General features: G+C 35.6%; 1 protein-coding gene across 1 annotated transcript; it reads left to right on the top strand.

The window, feature by feature from the left end:
- Positions 1–860: 860 nt before the first annotated feature.
- Positions 861–16,076, top strand: LOC127858076 (uncharacterized). The gene is made up of 18 exons (XM_052394962.1): positions 861–972; positions 1,160–1,573; positions 1,657–1,789; positions 1,939–3,088; positions 3,365–4,577; positions 4,784–6,138; positions 6,266–6,454; positions 6,855–7,365; positions 7,469–7,585; positions 8,229–8,539; positions 8,631–8,738; positions 8,996–9,149; positions 9,465–9,648; positions 9,968–11,586; positions 11,780–12,714; positions 12,808–13,129; positions 14,045–14,587; positions 15,301–16,076. The coding sequence occupies exons 2-18, from the start codon at positions 1,162–1,164 to the stop codon at positions 15,582–15,584; spliced, it is 9,540 nt and encodes a 3,179-aa protein (XP_052250922.1). The 5' UTR covers positions 861–972; positions 1,160–1,161; the 3' UTR covers positions 15,585–16,076.
- The last annotated feature ends 765 nt before the right edge of the window (positions 16,077–16,841 follow it).

Below are 16,841 nucleotides of genomic sequence, written 5' to 3'. Positions count from 1 at the left end.
CGATTTTTTTTGCTCGACATACTGCCTACTTACGCTGGTTAGTATTGACTATACACCTGGATGTTATTGACACATTTATTTAACGCGTGATAAAAAAAAACAATGATCAGTTTAGACTTTGGTCGGCATATTTTGATGTTTCGTTAACCAATATCCACTACTGCTCGCAAAAATAAAGTGTTTATAAATAATAATTGTATCAAGATGACCATTCATATATACATTTTATTATAAATTTTTATCAAGAAGGTGATGTTGCCACTTACATAATCAACGAAAGCGAACTTAAAATAATTATATGTATTTAAAGAGCGTAAATTTACATGTACGAGCACTATGACATTTTTAATTTATTTAAACATTTTAAGGTTGTTCAGTTAACCAATTAATAACCGGTTACAATAATAGGTTAACCTGTCAATATTTTATGTAATCTGCTTGATCCCCAATTCATACACAACGATGGGGTCCATATTATTAGCGTGTAAAATATTTCGTTTTGTTGTTGCCTTGGTGTATTAACATTTTTTTTAAAAGGGTATCATAGAGTATGCCCCCTTTCAGTGTTTTTTGTATAAGGACTGTGCCGAAAGAAACACAATTTTTGTTTACTCACATATTCATTGATATTGAGTGAATCGCATTCGTCTGAAAAAATATCGAATTGATAATATATACTAACTCCATCACGGATTAAGTAATTATAATCACTTATGAATGTTATTTGTTTAATCAATGTATAATATGAAATTTTGAAGCATAAGCCGATGCGAGTATTTTAACATGACAAACCATAAGGTTTGTTCACAAATGTATTGATTAAGTCAGTATCTCTATTGTATATTTCAGTGTGTGAAAACATCACGCAGTGCAAGCAGAGACATTGTACAAACCCATCAAATACTGTATGCACTGAATGCAATAATGCCAATACCTTTTTCAAGATATGGAATAGCGGCCTAGAATGTCAGCGTAAGCATGATATGTGTTTTGTGTATATAACGTTAGCAAAACATTATTTTCAGAGTGCAGTTCCATAAACTGCATTATACTTTGTCATTTTTTAATTAAAATGTTCTTTAACATATACACAATCATTGATGTATGCCGATTGGCCGATTGTGAATGGATGAAATATTTTCAAATACGTGTTTCGCAGGGATGTGTGCTTGGAATAACCACTATTGCTGGCCTGGAACATGCACTAACGAACTGGCAAAGGACTGTCATTGTGCTCAAGGTTTCCGGAAAGTTTATGCAGAAAATAACCATTCATCATATGCAGGTGAAACAACCTGTCAGCCAAACACTACACCGGACATATTAACATGCGATATAACAGCAAACGGACCTAATAAGGAAATGAAGATGGCCCTGAGTGCATCTAATTCTACAGAGTGTACACATTTATCAGACATGTACGGAAATTACAAACCCGTTGACGTCTCGTTCAAAATGGTTTCTGATTTTACTGTCAACGGTTCGACATTTCCAAAAAGTCCATCATTTATCAAGGAAGAGAATTTTGGAATCAGCGATACAACAATAAAAGTGAAAATTAAAACAATACAAGGTTAGTTATTTTCACATCATCTATTGTTCTACTTCTATTTGTAAACCGATTCAATTATAATTTACTATTTTATTATTTTTAAGGGTCGTTTCTTGATCAATTTACCCACGCACTACTGACAGACACATCGAACAGTTCAGGCGTTAAAGTTCAACGAGAGGATTCGGGCAACATAACGGTCAACGACACTGCACAAAAGCTTCTCAATGGCGAGGCGTATGCTTTCTGTTCTTTAAACCGCAGAAATAATATTAGGAGAAATAACTAAGTTTTCGAACACATTCATGTTTGAAAAATGTTTTGTATATCTTTCATCGCAACAATTGTAAACACATTAACATACATTATTGTGTTAAAAATTGCAGGTTATGTTTCGAGTTTGAGGCAAAGGGTGGAGGATTTTTAAAAAGTATTGATACAAGCGGCTTCACGCACATCATATCAGAACCAATTCCTTTCACAAAAGTAGCACAGAAAAGAACAATTTGTTATCAATACGATACTGCACGGCCAGAATATTGTAGTAATGCAAGACCATGTACAACCGAGCCGCTGTGGGTTGAGCAGCGAATAACTAGGTCCAATTTTACACAAGCTACGTTCAATGGTTGGGTAGATCCAATTCCAAGTGGAGGGCATGTTAACACGGCATCAACAATTGAAAGTTACGAATTAATCGTTAACGAAGTGCCTCCTTCAAACGGAACATTGAAAGTTGATACTAAAAAGACCTATTCAATACTTGTCAATTCGAGTGTCAATTCGCTGCAGCTAAATTTCAGTTTACCGGGGCTTTACTGCATAACGTTAGAAGTGAAAGATGTTGCAGATAATGTTCGCCACGCCCGTAGATTCCTTTTATACGATTCTTCAAGTTTTATTGAAACATGGCAGGATAAACAATTCAAGTTTGATTCTGGATCACCAAGTACCAACTTCATTTGGCAAACACATCATAATGATATTTGTCTATCCTGGAGAGATTATTTCATCAACAAGTTTTATCTTAACAATAAGCTGTTGAATCCGATTGCGGTAAATGAAGATATTACTGGAATGTATGAACAAGAAACGGGTCCTTTACCTGTAAGCGGAACATCCAATGTTCATGGAATCATCAAATATTATGTCTCATGGAAACTCAATGACGGTGATTTTAATACAGAAAAGCTTGTGGCGAATTTTCAGAATCAGAGTTTTTGTACAAGGTTAAACGTGTCAGATGGACAAACATACACATTTAACATACGTCCAGTAGATATAGTCAACAACACGTACAATGAGTCAAGAACCGTTTACATCGATCGATCAAATCCGCACATCAATAATATTTGGTTGAAAAAAGATGGATATGAGACGTTATATGTTCACAACAGCATCGATCTCTCCAAGATGCAGATGACGTTTGATGCGTTGGATCCCCACAGTGGACTGCGCAAGATTAACTGGGTTTTTGGCATCGCCGATACTTCTACCGTTCTTACACAAGGACAGCTGCGTGTTGGCCAAAATAAAGTGTGCACGTGAAGCTAATAAAATATTTCGTTTGCACGTTTTTTATTTAAAAAATATGATAGACATTTTGCAAAAATATTTAATAGGTATAACATAAATACTACTACTAAAACTAATAATAACATTTAAATATAGAGAATGATAATAATAATAATAATATTATTATTATTATTATTATTATTATTATTATTATTAATGTTGCATTTTTGTTGTTGTTTTTGTTGTTGTTTATATTATTATTATTATAACTATTTTTATTATGGACATTGTTTTCAGTTGGGATGTACGATGCAATCCTCGGATTGTTACTGCCCAGACATAGGAACGTGTGAATTCTTCAATTACTCAATTCCACTCAATAAGCTTATTGTAGAGGGTAAACATAACGGAAACCATAACAGAAATTATTTTTTCACAATAACTGTAACAAATAAGGCTATGCTGACAACGACAGAACATGTTGATGTTCTCGTAGATGATTCTTCGCCCGAAGAAGGAGTGGTTTTCGAAGGACCTGTCGACTCGAATGATATTGATTACACGAGTGACGATTATTTTATTGTACATTGGCATGGCTTTATTGACCACGAAAGTGGAATCAAACTTTACAGAATAGGACTTGCCGACATATGTTTGACACGGGAGGATTTTTACAATATTAGCGAGTTGAATGCGAGTTTTACTTACAAAGAACTACCTTTTCAAATAACATCAGTTCGTCTCCCTGCAAATTTTACAGGAAAAAGATTTGTAACAGTTTTGGCACTGAATAATGCAATGGAAGCGTCAAATCCCGTTTGTTCTGATGGAATAACTCGCGATATGTCCGCTCCTGGAATACGAAACGTCACGTTACAAAATGCGGCGTGGTCCGAGAGTATTGTTTGTCATAAAGGACAACCTTATTTACTGCATTCAAACTTAAAGAAGGTCCCTCTAAATAACACGATGATTTGTTCAAATCTTTGTAACGCAAAACTTGAAACCGCGATAGGATACTATTTGCCAACGTATTCAGCTGCAAGCAAAGATGAAGAGATTTCTAACTTCCTTTGCAGAAACCTTCCTTTCTACAAGAATGAATCTATTATCTTCCTGCCTACTGATCATATAGTTCTTGAATGGGATGTCGAAGAAAGTGGCAGTCAAATTGAAGACTTTTTTGTTGGATTTGGTTTAGACGCGACAGAAACAAACTCTCCGAGTTTGGTTGACTATATGTCCACTCAGCGAAAGCCATTTTTCAGACGCAAACATGAAGGAATCGGAACTAATGAGCTGTTTAATATATTCATCAAAACTGTTAACAAAGCTGGTTTGTCAAGCATTTCAACATTGGGCCCTATCCTTATCGATCAAACACCACCGTTATACAATAATATTCCAAAAGTCACTTTCGAAGAAAGCCATATCATGTTTGCCTGGGAATCCAACACCTTTTATGACGATGAACAAATTGCGCAAATTAATCAAATAATATTTCAACTGGGTAAGACAAACCCTTATGTTATGTGTATTGAATGTGTTAAATGTTTTACATCTCATAAGGATACATACTTTTGACATGGGTTTCAAATATGAGATATTACTACAATTTAGTAGTAATATATTTATCTAGTTTAATTATTGTAATTTATTGTTACTGGTACCAGAAATTTCACAAATAAGTTGCAATATTAACTCTGTTTGTCACAGGCCACGACGAAATGGCGGTTAGTCCACTTCTTGAATGGAGATTAAATTCGTCGTCACCATGTCCGCCGTACTCTGGAGGCTGCATCCGGTATCCTTTTTCTCGTCTGCAGAATCAAGACACGGGTGATGGTTTACAGTTTCATCTTAACATTCACATATACAACAATGCTGGTCATTTTACCTCCATCAAAACTGAAAAATTCCGACTACCGTCTAGATATACACCAGGGAAAGGTATTGTATTTGATATTGACCCCGAGGAGACGAATACATCAACGGATATTGACATCCACTTTACGGAAAATGTTTTATGTGCTTGTTGGATGGGTTTCAAACATCATGAGAACGTTTCACTTGAAGTTGGAATAGGTTCGAATTCTACTACGGCTGATGTGGTTGAATTTAAAAGTATTTCGTCCGACATCAACCAATTTTGTTTTAACTCGAGATCAGTTGTCAACATTGAGGTTAACTTTTTCCTTATCAGGGCGAACTGTAGTGGTGGGTCAACAATATCGTCTTCCAATGGAGTAAAAATATACCAAAGGCAAACACTGGAAAGTGAACTGCGTGTGAAAATAGGTCCAAATTGCCTTTCCAACTTTGAATATAGAACAAATGTTTCTTTGAATAATTATAGCAATATCGCCATACTTCCTTTTTCTCTGTCAATCGGACAAAGGTACGCTTTGCTTTCAGAAGGCGAAGGATTGGAAAATATTAACATTTATGGAAGTGATTGTACTATTAACAAACACGCGAATGTCTATTATTTAACACCATTTACAGAAAAGCCTATTCTGCAAATTAAACATAGCTACCTTACTGAACAAAAATTGCTTTTACAAGTCATCAGATGTCCATTTGAGAGCAACCAGCCAATCAGCAACCAAGTAAATATAAGTTGGATTCTTACAAACCTAACAAATCAGGGTCTTTTATTTTCGGTAGGACTATTTGAAGTGTTAAAAGACAATGGTTCTGTCATGGAAAATGAAGTAGTGCCTTTTCAAACACCAGTTGATGCAAATAGTTATACATTCCTCTACATTTCGTTAGACGAAGAAATATCTTATCATGCAAAGGTGAGGATCTGTAACAATGTGAGATGTCTTCGACCAATCAAATCCAACATATTCACTGTTGATAAAGAAGCACCTAGAATTTCTATCACAAGTGCGGAGCTCAAAGTTAAAGCAGCTGGGGATTGCGTTCAATTAACTGCGTCATGGGAATTTACCGCAGATGTCAAACGTATTGGTTTCTTTCAATGGTCACTGAGTCGAGACGACAAAGGAAGTCACCTTCTCTCTGTATGGAATAATGTACTGTCTACAGGCTCGTCCGAGTTAAAGGTAAATTTTAATGTGTTCTTCAACATAGTAATAATATATGACATCGTATTTCATAAGCTTTTGTCCGCTTACAATTTCGTATCGCAATACGTTGCAGCATTAACAATTTTATATAAAATGATCACAGGTGGAGGAATGCGTCGACCTACCGGACCATGGTCATGTACGAACATTTTTGTGTGTTCGCGTATTTTTATTGAGCGGATTATCAAGTACGAATTGCCAGAAGACGACAAAAGATGATTACGAATCATACACGATTAAAACTGTCTATGACTTCGATACATCGAAGGAGAGTTGGACACAAGTACAAAAGGTGCGCACAAATGTATTCAAAGCCATTGGACATTCATTAATAAATATGTTGTTTTCATTTCAATTTCAATGATTGGGAATCTTGAAATTATTAATTCATGCTCAACAACCTGTCCACAACTCATATTATAACTACCAACATTGATGATGTCCCATTATAATGTTGTGCGTTATTTAAAGGGGTAGATCAATACCGTATATGTTTTCAGAACGGAGCACCTTAACTTGTATTTAGAGACTTGCATTTTATGAATGCTTATTATTCGTCATAGTAAGTTATCTTTGTCTTTCAATTTATATCCATATATAGTCAATTTTAATATTTCATTTTAAATTTCATACAACAGTCTATGGATATCTGTCGTTAAAGACTTGCTTACAGTGCATTCTGAATTTTACAGATGTTACTAAGTTCAAACATTGGACAACATTACTCTCTACTTCACGATTCCGAATTGAACATAGGAAGTGCCAACACGACAGTTGCCGGTGCTCTTATGTACGCTTCCGAACGTCCAGTTGCGTGGTATCTCATGAAGACGCAAAATGTGCCAGGCAATTGTGAAAATGACTTAAACTGTATCGTAAAATATGATACACATTCTGGTTATGTTGAATTTAACAGGAAACATATATCTCTGAATCAAATTTACTATATATGTGCATATTCCAATACCACGGAGGTTCACAGAGAATTGTTCACTGAGACATTGGATGAGATATCATCTTGCAGCAATGGCTTTGTACTGGACAGCAGTCCACCAACAAAAGGTGAGGTAAAAGTCCAAAACCATCAAGGATTTGTTACAAATCCACAACACGTCTTGGTGACTTGGATCGGATTTGATGACAACATCGACGCTTCGGTTTTCGGATATCCCAGCAAACTACGTGATTTTTCTATTGGAATAGGTAGGAACTTTATATGTCAGTCATAAAAAGCTCTTTTAACAACCTATGTTAGCATGACATTTTTGCGACGCCCCGTTACACGTTTTTAATCATTAACATTCAGGCACGCAATCAGGCAGCAACGGTATAGCTGAAGTCGTAAGAACAGGATTAGAATCCTCGGCAGTTATATCAATGCAAAAACCGTCAGATGGAAGTACAGTGTTCTTCACGGTGAATGGTACGTAATGACATCTATGTTAGTTTGTATTTATTTAGTGAATATGTTCGTGAATTTTTGATAAACCTTGTTAATATTTGTGTAGTCATAATTAGTTTATAAAAGTCATCAATTTGAGGCAAATACATGTACAGAGTTTTATCATTTCAAAGTCGCTGGGTAAGTAAAAAACTATAATAATGGTATCTTTTGCAGAAAAATAAAACTTCATAAATAAAAGCATTACTTTAAAAACGTTTCAAATCTTTAATAAGTATTGCTGATTTAACGTATTCCAAACCGACATGTGACTACTGTATTTTTTTTTAAATGTTAACAAAGTTGGAACACGATCTTAATCTTTGGAATAAAGATTATCAAATACTGATCGAAAGTCAATGTTTTCTACCAATATTTTAAAGTCGATAGTGCAAAGTTAATATAACGACATATTTCATTAACAGTGTTACTGTTGTAATATCGAATGTTGTTTCGACCTTATTTGAACAACCAACTAACGAGGTTGGTTAGGCATTATCATTTCACGATTAAGCAACGTGGCCGACGTATTTGCTTATATTAAGCATTTATTAAATAGCGTGTGCATGCTATGCTGGGTGGTAGTAACAATGACAAATCAGACTTTGTCGACTCTTTGTTTTAGCTACCAATTACGCGGGCTACGTCTCAAGTTCAGACTCTGTGGAACTGACGATAGATACTTCACCACCTTCCCCAGGCTCAGTCACAATTCTGAATAATCTTCAAAGAAATCAGTTCATTAACCACGAATTAGCCAGTTTCCGGTTCAAAGGGTTTTCGGATCCACACAGCGGTATAGATTATTTCAATATAGGCGTTGGAACAAACGAAGGAATGACAGATATTGTTTCAGGTCGGAAAATATATACCGACTATCTGGAATTGAATCTCAACGACCTTATTGACGGGCATCCGTATTTTATTCTGGTTCAGGTAACTTATTCAAATGCAATTTCAATAGTAAAGTATTGCTTGAATCGGCCTATACTTTTTAAATAGTAACATTTAAGCATTCTTTAAACAGGCAGTGAACCATGCAGGTCTGATTTCACGACTGGTATCAAAAAGATTTGTATTGGACCGAAGTATTCCAAACGGAGGACATGTTCTCGATGGAATAAAAGGGAAACAGGTATTTTCAAATCATATTTGTTGTTTTAAAATTGAATTTATAAATAAATTACCTTAACATGCGTTACAATAAAAACATGTATTATATTGTATTATGTTGTGTGTTTTTAAAGTTGGAAATAACAATATATGATCATCATTTTAAAAATGGAAGGAATCATCAGTTTTTGTATCAATATAAAAATGTTAACAACTTAAATTGATTAATTAGTGTAGTAAATACATATTTCGAATGAATATTTTGTTAATATCATTTAGGACATAGACTTTCAAAGTAGCACCGATGTAATTCATGCACACTGGAAGAATTTTGACGATCCAGAAAGCGGTTTAGCATTCTATAAAGTTGGTCTTGGGACAGATCGTTATGTAGCAGACATAAGACCGATGGTAGTTTTTGGAATGATGACTGGTATTTTTTGCCGTATTTTAACGTTTTATTGTGTCTTTCTGCACGTTTTGTCAATTATTTGACAAGGTAATGTGTGTATTACATACTTAAACTGAGATCGTAGTCAAATTGAAAATGTATAACCAATTGGAACTAACTTTTAATGATCACATCTTCTTATTATAATTTGATTCATATTCTGTAAATATTGTCTGTTGATACATAAACATGTATATATACCCAACAAACAGATAACATAGCAAGGTATTACAAATTGTTTCAATTCATCTTTATATATTTAATTTAAATCCAGTTTGATTTTAATAAATTTGTCAGATGTTTTCTGGAATGGTCCATTCACTCCCGGGCAGAAGTACTTCGTAACTGTAGAAGCCTGCAACAAGGCAGACCTTTGTACCAGACGTTGTTCGGATGGCATAATAGTGGACAATTCCCCTCCAATACGCGGACTTGTGCGTGTAGGTCCCGGTGATGGCCATAGCAAATATCTTGGACATCGGTTTGTATAATAATGTGCATGTGTTGACACACATGTAGAAAAATCTTGATTTATCGTTTAACTTACAATTAAAATCGTCGTGGTTCCCTTATTCGTGTGAAGTAGTTCTATTTCATCATTTTGGTACACACATTTTACAGTTAGGAACTATGCGGCGGTCAAGTTCTCTAAATTTATTATTAATTGTTCTGAAATTATATTAATTCACCTTTATCTACATATATTTTGACGAGTGCAATATTGAAATGTGGTTTGTTTAAAAATAATATTAATGTTTACGTTATTGTCGTTATACAAATGGCTTAAAATGCTTTTGTAGGTCGTATATACAGATAAACTGGCAAGGATTCGAAGATCCCCAGTCGGGTATAGATCACTATGAAGTTTGCGTGTCCACTCCGAATGAATATTGCGACGTTCTGCATCGATCAAACAATCTTCTGCATTCTTCTATCATCAAGTCAAACATAACACTTCCTAGGAACACCGAACTAGTGGCAACAGTATGGGCCTTCAATCAGGTCGGCATAAATGTTTCTAAAACGTGTGACATATTTGTAGTTGACGACTCCCCGCCAGTCGTCAGAAAGTCCCCAACATTTTTGGTTAAATACAATTCAGCTCATGGCAAACTTTCTCAGTGGGAAAAATCCATTATTCGTTTAGAATGGGAATTTGCAGACGATATAAGTCCAATTGTCCGACATGAAATTTCGCTAAAAACACATCATGAAGGTCATACCCCAGTCGAGCATTTCATTTTAGGATCTGAACGCCACGTGACTGTCAGTTTAGATGGGAAGAATTGGCTAAATGACGGGGACAAATACTACGCTGTTGTAACGTCCTGTAATGCTGCAGGACTATGCTCGTCAGACAGAACGCCCGACCTTTTAATTGATTCTACTCCACCACATCTAGGCGGCTTTAAACCTCCAATGACGTGGACACATTTTAATGATTCAAATGGTAATATAATTACTAATGTAACCCTTACATGGTATGGATTCCACGACCAAGAGTCCGGAATAGAACAATTTTACATAACTGTGTCGCGGTTTTATGGTCTGGATGAGCTATCGACTGGAGTTATTACTTTCCCTAACAGCAATCAAAGCGAGGAAATTCGTTCATCAATTACACTGTCTGAAAAACTCTTGGCTGACGATCGAATAGTTTTGTCAATATGGGCACACAACAACGTGGGCCTGAACAGTTCAATTTCAAGGATCACTGTCACTGTTATTTCTAGCACAACCAGCAGCGGATATGGGATTCTAGAAATCGAAAAGCATTCATGCGACGTACATTTTTGTAACAAGGACTGCACCTGTGCAGTAATTGGTCGTCCATGCGTAGATGTTAGCACCAACCTTACATGTAGCAACATGTCTCCAGAAGAGGCCTTTGCTCAGAATTTACCTGTATTTAATGTATACGCTGGACTCCCCCACGAGGTTCTAAATACCTCAGCGTCGTCAGCCTGTCTAAGCGGTCATTGGTCACGAACCGATGGTGGAATAGTATCGCAGAATATTCGTCGCTTTGAATGGAGTATTGGGATATTCAATCAATCCGTTGGATATGGAATCTTTGATCTGCAACTAGAAAATCCTTGGACAAACATCGGTCTGAGATCGGAGTTTATCCATTGCCTGCCTATCAATCGTACGTTTATCAAAGAAACTGAATACGTTGTGTATGTGAGAGCTTGGTATGAGGCAAACGAATACGCTTTGTTTGAATCTTCTCCGATTATGATAGATCAAACTGGGCCCAGTGTTCAACGTGGTCGTTATATCAGAGAGGGCAAATGCATTCAGGACTTGGACTTTATTGAATGGACGGACTCCATCATTGCCTGTTGGGACGGGGTGTTTAATGAGCCGCAGAGTCTAATTGATCACTTCAGCGTCAGCGTTGGAACTTCACCTCACAGTAAGAACACAATTAGTATAAAACGTATTAAATGTATTTGTTCGTATGCAGACTTTGTCGCATTTTTCTCAAAATACAGGGTTACATGTTTTAATTGTGTGTATCTACTGTTTATATTTGAGTCGTTGTTTGAGTCGTAACTATTTCATTTTTTCACATTCTTTTGAATCTGTAAAATGAGAATATATTTCAGGCGATGATGTACTGCATCAACAAGATGTTGGACTGGCAACAAATATAAGTTTAGACAACCTATCTCTGAGCATAGGAACACGATATTATATTACTGTTGTTTCTGTTAATACGGTTGGGCTTCATACGGCATTGGTTTCGGATGGGTTTGTAATTGATACGGACAATCCAATTGATGGGGTTGTATTTAACACAAAACACCACAAAAACACCGCTTTTCAGCGGTCAACAAACACCTTTGAAATGTCGTGGCACGGATTCCAAGATCACTATTCTGGAATAAAATACTATATGGTGGCTATATCAAATGTCAAAGAGTATAACAGTAAGAATATTAGCTTTACGAATGTCGCTTTGCTGACCGCCTACACATTCACGAACCAAAATCTCAAACACGGCGAGTCCTATTCGGGAATCGTCAAGGCGGTAGACGCGGCAGGACATGAAAGCGTAGCTGTATTATCTCCCGCACAATTGGTCGATGAGACCCCACCAAAAGGTTTTAATTGTGAATCAACAAAACAATTATCAATTGATATTTCTTATAAAGTGAATAATGGTGACCATGCCGTTGTTGTCAACGCCACATTTATCAAAGATAATGTATATTACATAAGTGGAACTATCCGAAGTTTAAAGTATGATTTATACCCAGTCTTGACAATCAACCGATTCAGCGTACCGTTACCATTTGAAAAGCAAAACGGTGGAGCATTACGATACTATTATACCTTCATATCGCAAGTTACCGGAGTACAATCCATCGAAATTGCGTTCGGAACAACTGTTGAAGACGAAATGTTGCAACACTTAAACGTTGAAGAATGCACTTTGCTGTCTACAAATAATTCAAATGCCATTTCCATGAAGCAAATTGGACCTTATTCTGTTGCAGTGAGTCTATTGATAATGGATGCAGAAAGTGAAATCAGAACAGTAAGTAATTGTTATTGACATATTTTTTGTTATATATGTTTATATGTTTTATTAGCTATGTTTATGATATTTATATTCTTGTTATTTCGACAGGTCTCTCTTGGAGCCGGTACAACCAAAGGAGGATTGCAAATAAAAGCACTAAATCAAATTCATCATACAAATAATGTTGGAGTTATTTGTGCACCTTTCGAGCACGGAATGTCGTTATATGTTACTGCAATAGCTGAAAACCATGCGGGACTCAAAACCGTGTTTCATTCGAATCAAGCAATTATTATTGATCATACATCCCCCATTCTTCACGATATTGATGTATCTGTGGCCGTACACAGAAACAGTTCAATAACATTACATGCAACTTGGAAAGTCAAAGACGATGAGACCGATGTACTGTTCTGTAAATATTCTGTCGGTTTGTACACATTTTTACTTTCATGCCGCCGCCATGATAATGATGAAAGGCGGTTTAGTATTTACTCTGTTCATGTGTTTTGGTGGGTCGAAGGAAATTTGATGTGCCCGTCTCATTACTTTATCGTTTATGTTGCTCGCTAAGTCAAGGCAACAGTGGATACATAATTGTGTGCATATTCACTATGCATGCATTGCGAATGTTGATTTTCGATTCATGTCCATAACGTATTTTGCATAATGGATTTTTTAAACCTAATGACGCATGATTGAATTTTGAAATAGAATCGGTTGACGATCTTGTTTATCAAAAAGCGACATGCCGCGCGAAAGAATTATTTCCCTCGCTAAATGGGCAATGTACAAATTATAACTCGAAGTTTTTTATTCTTTATGTATGAAAATAATACAAAATGTTCATGTCCGGTCCACTCTTTATCGAAATTAGCTTATAACTTGTTTGTGCATTATGAGATTCAGAAAAACATTGGCATACATGATCAGTTTATGACGTTCGTCAGCTATGTCCCTCGCCTAAATGTGCAAGTTATAGATATGTTATAGGTATAATGTGTTGGAAATTTACATATCTTTCATTAACCTCAAATTTCCTTCTTTCGTTATATATCGTTCGCATATTTACTGAATAACATTCATTGTATCGATTGATATCTAGCCTGCGTTACCGTGTGATATGGGTGCCCTATAGTCTCTGTAATAATCTTCTATAAATTTGGTTTTTGCAGCCAGTTTAATTTATAATTACATTAAATATTCATTCAGACCTTGTTGAGTTTTCTAGTGACGCATTTGAAAATATGCAATTCCAATGTTAAGTAAATATAACTTATAACTGTAAGTTTCATTAAATGAGATTCATATACATCGTTAATTATTGGAAATTTTACTTTTATAGGATCTGCAACATTAACAGGGAATATTCAAGCAGAAACGGATTCGGATACATTGCAGTCTTTCCAGTCAGACCTGAATAACCTTCATCATGGCGATATAGTCTATGTAACAGTAATATGTGTGAACAACGTTGAACTTGCAACAACATTAGTATCAAGTCCAGTGACCATTTATCTTGACCCACCTATCAGTGCGCAAGCGTCTGTCCACTTTATACCCGTCAGTCAAGAATCTACTTCACCGATTGACCCATTATTCAGTGAACCAGCTTGGCAGTCAAATGCCAGCATGTTGCAGCTGGAATGGATCAACTTTGAGGACCGTTCGCTGATAACGTCGTATAGATACCGTATCCATAGTAACGGCAAAATTGTTGTGGACTGGATGGATGCGGGTTTCAAGGATACGATTTCGTATCTTAACTTGAAATTGATGTCAGGTCAAACATATACGGCTGAAGTTAAAGCTGTCAATGGAGGTTACTTCAACAGTTCCAGTGTCCAGTCGTCTTTGGTCCTTGTTTCGGAACCACCAGCTCTTTCAGGTCTGATGTTTGTGAAAGAGTAATGCAATACCTGTTTGTTGAAGTACGACTCGTTTATGTTAGATCGGTTGTTTCTAATTGAATATGTATATCAGTAATTTTTTCATAACAATTCAACCCACAGTATTATACTTTATTAAGTTCAGTTTATGTAACGTATGCATTAGAATAGTTTATGAATCCGTATAAACGCAGACATTGTTTCAACAAATACATTTAGGTGTAAAATGTTTATAAAAGTGTCAACCCTCTCGGTTAAATGCCAGCTGTTTTTCATAATAAGACATTATAGCTGGTAAATATATTAACGCCCCATTTCTAGCCTTGTTTCCGAATGCTACGTCAAGGAAAGAATTTTAACTATGCAACTTTTCAATATAAACGAGTGGGGCTCAAGCCTTCGACCTTCGGAAGCGAACATCCTTACTACTATACAAGATATATGCTTCTTACAATATATAAACGAGCTTTTTACGAGGGTAAGATTAAATGGTTATTTCTCGCTCAGAGTCCGTACTGGAAACAGTTAGATTGATTAAATAATAACGATTGCATTCTTGGCTGGTGCTCTATATGTAAGAACGAATCGTTAGAACAATATCCATTAATAAATATATATGTGCTGCCTCTGATAGTTTTGGGGTGTCAATATAAAAAGTTTCTTGTAAACATTTGTCTGCATGTTAAGGAACAAATCGTTTAAATATTTCTAGGTCAACCAGTAGCTTCTGTGTTCGAACAAGGTACACTCAAATTAAACTGGAAGGACGTTTTCAACACTTTCCATGGAGTTCCCCACCACTACAGTCTGGTTGTCGGGTCCAGAGACGGATTCTCGGATGTCGCTGAAGTCATCTATACACGTGGCCACGTGTATGACGTCATCGTTCCGTCATCAACGTTGGTTTCGCCCGATCTGAACGAGATGTATATAAAAATCACGTGTACCTACAGCACGGGGTTGTTTTCAATCTATAGCACGTCATACAAACTGTGATATATGTAAATGACAAGTAATATAACTATTATGGTTGTGTTTTGTTGCATTTATGAAAAATATCACATAACTATCGCGTGTAATTGAAGCGTTTTGTAAAAAGAAAAATGTTTTAATATTATAACAATTATTGTCAGTGATGGTGTGTACCTGCTGTACATTTTTTAATTGAGTTTGCAGGTGTTTATTTATTGCTCCAACAGTCTTTAAGTTAAACTTGAATTTATTCTGGTGTTGATAAGTCCGCTTTTCAGTCGTATTTTTGTGGTGTAACAAGTATATGTTATATTTTATAGATACATAATCATTAGAAGAGCCTATTTGCTTATTACATATACATATCACAAAGAAGTATACATGTTGAGTTGTTTGCAAGTATGAAAATATATCTTTTATGGTTATAAATACATTATTTTTTGTCATTTAGATGTTTGGCCTACTTGTTAAATTGTAAATGATACTGTGCCCTTGTTGTACATAATATATTTTGCTTTTTAGTTATCATTTTTTTTAGTGCGATGTTGGTTTTCATTTTCTTTTTATATTAAATAACCAGAATGCATAATGACGTTGTGTTTGTTGTTTCTGTCTGAATAAAACTATTATAAGTTTAATAAGGAATAAAACATAATTTTAAAATCATTTACGAAAACAAAAGTGTGGTGCAATTTCTACACATTAATGTGTGTAATGATAATAACAGCCAGACATTTTTGCTTCCGGTCGGGAAACATATTTGGTATAATAACTCAATGGACTCAATAATGTACACACACAAATACGATTCGAATCTAGTCATAATTGGAAGCAATAATTCAAATACAATATATATTGCAATCGGGTTTTTCGGTCCATTTGCCTTAAAAATGGGTTTTAACTGCAAGTGTACATAATTGACTTGCATAATCTAAAGATTGACGCATGGCTAAGAAATACTTAGGTCTACTTCAATCGCGTATATTAACGATGATTTGAATACACCTGGTTAATCATAACACGCAACACGAGCTTTATTATGTTATGTTTGAAAGCGAAGTATAGATGCGACATGGAAAACATGATGTTATTACATTGCTCGTTAATAATGGAAGTCCTAGTGTATTGACACACAAAATAGGTCCGCAAAAGTCAACATACATTATCTGTTAGTCTGATTGGACAAGTGAAAACATTCAAAGCCTTATACTTCCTCTCTAAAATTCCAAGCTACGAGGTTTTAAAAACATGAACGGATCATGTGGTCTTGTAGCAATGCCT

Source organism: Dreissena polymorpha, chromosome 14, assembly GCF_020536995.1.
Source record: "Dreissena polymorpha isolate Duluth1 chromosome 14, UMN_Dpol_1.0, whole genome shotgun sequence".
In the NCBI taxonomy this organism is placed as follows: Eukaryota; Metazoa; Mollusca; class Bivalvia; order Myida; family Dreissenidae; genus Dreissena; species Dreissena polymorpha.
Note: the sequence above shows the minus strand (reverse complement) of the source record. Positions and strands in the feature narration are given on the sequence as shown.